This window comes from Lontra canadensis, unplaced genomic scaffold (genome assembly GCF_010015895.1).
Source record: "Lontra canadensis isolate GAN:19392208 unplaced genomic scaffold, GSC_riverotter_1.0 scaffold71, whole genome shotgun sequence".
Lineage (NCBI taxonomy): Eukaryota > Metazoa > Chordata > Mammalia > Carnivora > Mustelidae > Lontra > Lontra canadensis.
This window is the reverse complement of record NW_022631065.1, coordinates 1753628-1761892: the sequence shown is the minus strand read 5'-3', so window position 1 is coordinate 1761892 and position 8265 is coordinate 1753628. Positions and strand designations below refer to the sequence as shown.

The window sequence follows — 8265 nt, the reverse complement described above, 5'->3', positions numbered from 1 at the left end:
TTCTCAGATGTTAAAGTAACAATACCTGGAGGTCATGAGCTCCTTCAGGCTTAAGGAAGGCATGTTTCCTGCTGTGTCTAATTCCATGACAGGAAAGGAGGATAGGGACTCAACCCTAGATGAGATACAGGAGCACCTCCAGGTTGGTGCACAGACTCTGGGTTGGGCAAACCTGGGGTGGAACCCCACCTCCCATGCTTACTAGTTGTCTGACCTTGGGAAAGCCACTCAGTTCCTCAAAGCCTCTGAGCTCTGGACTGCATTTGCCCCTCTTCTATGCCTATGGTGAAGCCCTAACACCCCTGGGATTGGATTCGAAGACAGGCTCTTTAGGGAGATCATTAAGGTTAAATGAGGTCATAAAGGTGGAGGTCTGATTCCATGAGACTGGTGTCCCTCTAAGAAGGGATGAGAGATGTCTCTCTCCAGGCCTGCAGAGAGTCTAGGCCATGTGAGGACACAGAGAGGAGGAGACGGTCTGCAAGCAGGAAGAGACCTCTCCCCGGAAATGAATCCTGATGGCACATTGATCGTGAGCTTCTGGCCTCCAGAACAGTGAGAAAAGTCATTTCTGTTGTCGAAGGCACTGCATCTGTGGTATTCTGTGAGGAGTTCGCTCTAATAAGCTCAGTTCCCTCATCTGAAACACAGGGATAAAACTAGTGTTTGTGTCATGGGGCTACTGTGAGGGTCCGGCAGGAAATACGCATGCTTCTTTGGGATTTTCTACAACATCTTCAGCACCTGGAACAGTGTCTGGCATAGAGAGGATGTTCAATAAATATTTACTCCATGAATAAATACAGCCATCCAGAAAGGAAGCTGTCAAACTAAATACACATGCGTATTTCTGAGCTTTTCACGAACCTCCGCTTCTTTGATCATTGGTGACCTTTCACCAGGAAAGGACAGCAAGCGAAAGTGTTTAAGAAAAGTGCAAGGACAGTGTCCCATTTTCAACTGGATCTGCCCCTTAATGGACTCTGTGCTGTGAGTTGGGAAAGGACCGTCTGGCCAACCATGGGGAGAGTTGGATCCTCTGGGAGGAGGGGGCACAGATCAGAGAGCTTCCAGGAAGCCTCTGAGCTCGGTCCGGCCTTGTGGGCCTGAGGCCCTGGAGCGGAGGGGAGAGCCCTTCCTCCAGTGAGGCAGAGGGGCTGGAGACCGTGAACCGCAGCTGTGGGAGGCCATGTGGGGAAGTTCATGGGAACCTCATGGGACAACTGGGTTTGAGGTTAGAGGCCACAGCAGACCCACCTTCCTGGTGCTTGTGAGATGCAAATGATGAGAATAATAGGACCTCTGTCCCCAGGCCATTTGTGGTAGAGCCTGGGCTCCCAGGGATCAGAGCTCCTTCAGCCCAGCCATGGTGAGAGTTGGTTCTGGGGCAGCAGCAGGTGCACAGATGTACCCGCCACCCCTGACGACCCAGGATGCTTGCTAGGGAGAGGCATCCCGGCTGCACTGACTTATGCCCCCTCCCTGATTCTTTCCAGGACAAGCTCAGGGGAAGCAAGCTCCAGTGAGTACTCGGGCTCCTCTCTTTCCTCCGCCTCCTCTCTTGTCTCTTCCTCGCTGCCGCTTTTCCTGGGCACAGCCCTACTTGCCCAGGGAGACCATCCACCCACCTCCATGCCACTGTGAGCACTAGGCTCCCGCCCCACTGGCTTCACTGGGGCACCCGCTCATCCGGCTGTGCACCCACCAGGCACCAGCTCTGCCCCAGACTGTTCTTCCTGCTGCTCCGGTCCCAGGCTATTGGCGCACAACTCCAGGGGGCGCCACTCACATAGCCGTGGCTGTGAATGTCCTGGGAGCGGTGCAGGGTCCGGCCCCTCGGGCAGAGTTGACTAGAGTCTGATTGCAGGTTGGAGCCACCCATTCCACCCCCTAGATATGTAGGTAAGTGACGGTAGCCCCCTTGGTTTCAAAACGCCAACCTCACTGGCCCTGCAGCCGTGTTGGACACTGGTCATGAATAGCTCCTCTGAGTAAAGTGAAGCAGCCTGAAAGGCCCACTGTAAAAACGCGGATGGTTTATTATATGGGGGAAAGAGAGGAAGTCACTGTGGGGTGGGGGGTGCTGGAAGGTGAGGCCAGTCTCCTCAGTCCCCTGTCCAGATTCCCCAGCCTGGAACAAAGATGCCCCCAGCCCATCTCCTTGGCCCACCCCGGGGAGCAGCAGATTTAAGGTAAGTGCAGCTGCTGAGCCTGGGGTGGAGGGAGGTGGGCCACAGTGCCTACCACTGGTACTGCCCCTCTTCTGTCCCTTCTGGAAAGCCCAGGGGGAGGAGGAAGAAGATGAAGATGAATACGAGATGCCCCCCTGTGAGGCTCTGCCGTTTAGTCTCGCCCCAGCCCACCTTCCTGACACCGAGGAGGACTCTATATACTTGGGTAAGAGCTGGGCATTTGAGGCAGGGAGTTGGGTGGTCAGGCAGGACAGAGGTCCCCATGAGGAAGGAGGGCACAGACCTTGCCTCTTCTCCCTTTGTCTGTGCTGGGGCGGCAAGGGGAGGCCTCAGCCGGCAGCTGCGGAAGCTTCTGGGCTGGGCAGAGAGAGGGAAGGATGAAGGAAAGGCGGAGGGAGGAGGGAGAAAGGCAGGAGGAAGAGTGGGAAGGGGAGAGGAGGCTGGAGGGGCACTGTAACCAAGGCAACAGTGGGAAAGCAGGAGGCCCGACAAGGTCCCTGGGGCCTCCTCTGAGATCCCTCACTTCTCAGAGCAAGGGTAGGGGTGCCAGGAGAGCCTGGCTGCTGCTGGCCTCCCACCCCCAGAGCTCCTCCACTAGGCCAGGTGGGGGCAGGAAAGCTGGCCTCCTCCAGTTGCCATGGAGACGGGGCTGTGGGGAAGCCAGTGAGGGGGAGAGCGGGAGGAAACAGAGGCTAGGTGGGGGGTGGGAGGAAAACTGGAAACCTATGTGGAAGGAACCCACCGACCCACGATGCCTGGGGCCTTTTCCAGATCACCCTGGCCCCGTGGGCGCATCCAAGTCACCACCATCGCAGCCCCAGGCCACAACGGTGAACAGTACCCTCCCCTAAGCCCCTCCTTCCCCACCCACCCCACCCGGCTACCATTTCCCAGGGAGTAAATCTAAGAGGCATCTCATTTGCAAGATTCCCCCATATTTGCATCAAGAGGTCCCAGAGGGTGCCTGGATGGCTCGGCGTTAAGGGTCTTGCCTTCAGCTCAGGTCATGATCCCAGGGTCCTGGAATCAAGGCCCGCATCGGGCTCCCTGCTCGGTGGGGAACCTGTTTCTCCCTCTCCCACTCCCCCCGCTTGTGTTCCCTCTCTCTGTCAAATACATAGATAAATAATCTTTAAAAAAAAAAAAAAAAAGGAGGTCCCTGAAAAATTAGATGTGTCAGAAGAGGAATCCTATTAGCCTAGCTGCTCCCACCTGCCCCACCCGGCCCTCCCCAGCGCTGCACCCCTGGCTGTCCTCATCCCCCAGACTCACCCTTCCTCTGGAGCTGGAGCCCAGAGGCAGGGCTGGCTTGGCTTCTCCTCCCCAGTCCCTAGAGCCTGCGGACCGCCCCCCCTGCCTAGACAGTGAAGAAATCCTTCATTTTGCTGCCATCACTGCCCGCTGGGCTGAGAGAAGCTTATGGTCTCACAAGTTACCGCTTTCATCATAGATTTTACTGGAATAAAAAGAAAAACAGGGAGAGATTCACAACAAAGCAAGAGCCACAGGACCGAGGCAAAGAGTCACCTCTGCACATGAGTTCTTGTGCTGTTGTGGTTTCAAGGCCCATTCCCACCCCGCCATCCTTGCCCTCCCCCTGACTCAGTTCCCCTCCTCCTCCCCCCTAACCCTAGTCCCCCTCCCCGCCCCTTTGTGCCCACAGCTGAAGGCGATACTGAACCTGAAGGAGGCTAGGAAGCAGGGACAGCCCTTCCCCCTCAGGAAGCAAGGTAATGAGGATGTCCTGTCTTTTTCAGAGGCCCACCGGTTGCCTACCCCTGAGGGTAGACCCGATCTCCCGTGACTTAGTTTCAAGCTTTGCCTGGTCACTTTGCAGGTCACCCCCTGCAAGCACCGGGGGTCCTCGTTTTTTTTTACCTGCTGATTGCCCATCCCTGCTAAGGCAGGCAGTTCAGGGGGAGACTGAGAGCTGGAGCCCAGAAATGCTTTGCCTGAGATCACAAAGCATCAGAGTCCCTGACTCCCAAGTCCGGTCGTGCATCTGCTGTGGTGTCCGGGCCAGGCAAGGGACGCTCTGGGCTGAGGAGTTCTGAAGGGCAGCCTCACCTGACCAGAGGACCTGCATTGTTGAAACACATCTGGGTGTCATCCCCCATCAAAGGGGCCCTTTGGCTGCCAGTCTCTGATTCTATCCTTGTCATAATTGCTATCACTCCAGAGACTGCCCATGCTAAGTGCCCCGAGGCCTGTGAACACAGAACCTCTGGGATGTCGGGGTAGTGAGGGACCTCAGCCCTGTGTTTTTGTCTGAAAATGGCTCACTCAAGAGAGGCAGTCTCCTCCTGCCTCAGGGCAAACAGCTAACCTGAGGCATGTTCGGGTTTTCTAAGCTCAGTGGTTGGTAAGCCTTCATGAGCTTGGGGGTGATTTTGATTTTTGGAACATCCCGAAGTCATTTGGAGCAAGCCTGGCAAATCATTTGAGAGGTTAAGTTGGGCAGCAGCCCCAGGGTTATGAAGCGGGGTGATTGATTGGAGCTCAGGTGGCTATCTCCTGGGGCTTCAAAGCTGGCTCTGCGGGTGCCCTCAGATAAGGTCTGAGAACACTCCACTCTCCCAGCTTAAGTTTCCCTGAATTCCTTTCTCCCTGTGTTTCTGACTGCTGGTTTCTCCTTTTCCTTCCAGAGCTGGTTACACCAGCCAGAGAGGTGAGTGGCCCCCTGCCCACCCCTCACAGGGTTCTGGCTAGGAAGTTGGCAGGGCTGGGGTAGCAGGCCTGGAAGGGCCAGGAAATATCCCTCAAACTGAAGAAAAAGGCTCAGAGCAGAGTGGCTCCCTGTTTGCCATGGGCCCCTGTCAGGATGTAAGCCAGCTCTCCGTGCCACCCAGAGCTACTGGGGAAGGCCTCCCCCAGAGGCCTCCCAGAGGCCACTCTTCCTGGATGCCCACATTTAGGAGAGCTGGAGTCTACAGGTACCTCTGAAGGGGAAGGTGCTCATGGGTGCTCCTCCCCCAGGCAAAGGAGCGACTGAAATCATTCTAGCTAGCTCTCAGAAAGTCACCACCTTGTGAGGGGGGAGGGAGATACCCAAAGTAGCACCCCCCCGCCCCCAGTGATGGATTCACCCTCTCTCCCATTTGCTGGTCAAACCCTTAGGTTCCAGACCTTCCAAAGAAACCTGAAAATAACATCTATGTGATATGTGAGCCCAGTCCAGGTGAACCCCTCCCTCTGTCCCAGGTCCCTCCTGCCCTGGGGCCCTCGGCTGCTCAAAACAGGACACATTCTGGCTCCATGTTCTTCTGTCTTCCCTCACCGTTCCACCAATACACATTTGCCTTCAGACACCCACAGGGACACCCATGCTTCAGCCTTTGGTCCAGATTGACCCCCCACTGCATAGCGGGGGGGACTTACTCAAGGGCTGCATGGGGCTTCCCAGCTCTTGTGTCAGGACAGCCCTCCCTCTGGTTGGAAGGACTCCCAGAGAGCCCAGGCTGCTGAGAGGCAGCAGGTCCTGCAGGTATCTGCTCCCCTCCCTGATCAGCGTAGGTACCCCTGCCTGGTGCCCAGCTCAGCCCAGCCTGCCCTCCCTATTTCAGTCCCAGCCTTGACTAGGACTCTGAGCTCCCAAGTCCTGATGTCCCCAATCTCTCTGCCAAGGATATCAATGATGCCCAGGTGAGTGCCCACTGTGTGTGTGTGTGTGTGTGTGTGTGTGTGCACAAAATGGCCAACTCTGGCTTCCCCATCTCTGACCCTGCGATCTCTGGGCTCCCTGGGCTCTTTCTCTTAAAGGAAGTAAAACCTGAGCTTTCTTCCTCACCTTGTCCCCTGCAGGCCCGCTGTAGGTCCCCAGGAAGCTCGGAATGTAAGAGGCTATTAGCCAGGGGACCTGTGACCTGGGGTTGGGGGGAGGCTCAGGGAGGGACTTCGGGCCTAGGGGGTAGGGTTACAGGATTGAGTCTCTTCTGAGCAGCCTTTCTGTGTCCCAGGGAGCAGCGAATGCCACCTCTAAAGGTGAGTACGGGCATCTTCAGTGTGAACCCCCCGCAGTCCTGCCACCCACCCTAGCCACAGGCCTGCAGCCACAAGTCTGCTCCCCAGCCCTCTGCCCACCTCTCATGCCCCACTTTGCTGTGGGAATCCTTGCAGCTCTGACTTCAGGTGAGAGCAGGCCTAAGGGGATCCTATTGGGTAATTTCTAGGGTCTTCAACAAAGCGGGAAACTCCCAGCCTGTACCTCAAGATCACCCCTCATTTGAAGGTCAATATGGCCTAGCTGATAGGTCCTACCAGAGCCCAAGGCCTGGAGAGGAGGGATGAAGCACTGAGTGTCCAGTTTTGGGCTTCAGGCCTATGTGCATAGCCCTCTAACCTCCCCCACCTCTGCAGCCAGACCCAAAGCCTTCTTTGTTTAATCCCCTCCCAGCCTCAACTCTGTAATCTGCTTCTCCCAGCAGGAAGGAGATCTTCTCTTTCCTCTAGAGCACCTACCTGGAGCACCTCAGCTGCTGAGGTGAGGTGGGGCTGGGAGAGGGCTGGGAGGAGGCGACGGGGACCCGCCTTGGGCTGGTGGCTGCTATTGCAAGGAACACATTGAACGCGGGCATGTAGCCCTATGCTGGGCAGCAGGCACGGACACATCTTTGTTCTACTGGCACAGACTCAGTCTGGGGAAGGCAGATGTGAACACAAAGAACCACAGCCCGGGGTTCTCTGTGCCCCAGCCTCTCTCCAGTGCCCTGGCACGTCTCTGAGTGGCTGTATGTGTACGTACAGGACGGCAGCCTGCTGGGTCAGCCCTGGTACTCAGAAAACTGTGACCGCCATGCTGTTGAGAGTGCCCTGCTCCGATTCCAAAAGGTGGGCAACTGCAGCCTTCCTGGGCCTTTGCGGAAACCCTTCTGCTCATGGGCTGTGGCTGGCTGAGCAACTGGAGGTGGGAGGATGGGTGGGAGGTGGGTTGCTGACCATCTGTGGGCCAAGGCTGCAGGTAGGCTAGTTGAGAGATGGGGTTGACAGACGGGGTCTCCTCCACAGGATGGCGCCTACACTGTGCGCCCCAGTTCAGAGCCTCACAGCTCCCAGCCCCTCACCCTGGCAGTGCTTCTCCATGGCCGGGTCTTCAATATTCCCATCCGGCAGCTGGACAGTGGGAGGCATTATGCCCTGGGCCGGCAGGGCAGGAACCACGAGGAGGTGGGTGCTGGAGGAGGATGGGAACTAGCAGGCAAGAGGGCACAGCAGAGCCAGGTGCATTTGCCCAGGGGAAAACACACATTTTGCCATTTTTCTGGACTGGGTGGACATGACAGAGGCCAGGGACTTGAAGTCCTTCTCAGAGGTCTGCCTTCCTCTGAGGGAGACACCCCCTCCTGCAGGGCTCAGTCTGTCCAGGGCGCCAGGTGGGGGTAGGGGGGTTTTGTGCCTGCCACGACCCCAGCCAGGAGGAGAGTGGGACCCAGGTTGTCCAGACTCCGTCCATGCCAAGGATTGGACTTTGTGCCCGGCACTTGCTGAGGTTTCCATGATAGAAGGCCTGGGCAGAGGAAGGGCCCCAGAGTTATTTCTACCTGGCCTGGCTAACAGCATGCCCGTGGGTGCTGTGGCGAAAAAATTCCATGAGGCCTGGAAAGGGGCACGAAAGGGCAGTGGAACTTCATGGGGCAAACTCAAAGGAAAGGATTTAGAAAAACGTCAACAGGCCCCTTCCCCAGCATGAGGCTCGGAGGACTCACTGATGCCCTGCGTCCTGTCTAGCTGTTTCCGTCCGTGGCCGCCATGGTCCAGCACTACATACAGCACCCCCTGCCCCTTGTGGACAGATACAGCCACCGCTGTCAGCTCACCTGCCTGCTCTTCCCGACCAAGCCCTGACCACAGCGCAGATTGTACACACCTGCCTCTGGCCCCACAGTTTGCTCTTTGCCCTGGCCACCTTGCTGTGTCCCTCTCGCCTCTCCCCCGTCTCCACCCCTCCAGGTCCTCCCCTTCTCTTGCTGCAGTCCCTGCAGACCTGGCCGAAAGGCTTTCAGAAAGGTTGCCCAGAAGCAGAAAGAACCCCTGAGACCCCACGCCAGCTTCACCTGGAGCTTGGAGGTGCCCCTCC

The 8265-nt window shown here is 57.1% G+C and overlaps 1 protein-coding gene across 1 annotated transcript; it reads left to right on the top strand.

Moving 5' to 3' along the window:
• The first annotated feature begins 1260 nt into the window (after nucleotides 1-1260).
• On the top strand, nucleotides 1261-8050 carry SH2D6 (SH2 domain containing 6). Its single transcript, XM_032880664.1, has 15 exons — nucleotides 1261-1369; nucleotides 1497-1522; nucleotides 1868-1902; nucleotides 2110-2397; nucleotides 2964-3022; nucleotides 3856-3922; nucleotides 4838-4860; nucleotides 5310-5355; nucleotides 5756-5834; nucleotides 5994-6024; nucleotides 6149-6173; nucleotides 6614-6672; nucleotides 6936-7019; nucleotides 7197-7355; nucleotides 7917-8050. The coding sequence occupies exons 1-15, from the start codon at nucleotides 1367-1369 to the stop codon at nucleotides 8031-8033; spliced, it is 1101 nt and encodes a 366-aa protein (XP_032736555.1). The 5' UTR covers nucleotides 1261-1366; the 3' UTR covers nucleotides 8034-8050.
• Nucleotides 8051-8265: the final 215 nt, after the last annotated feature.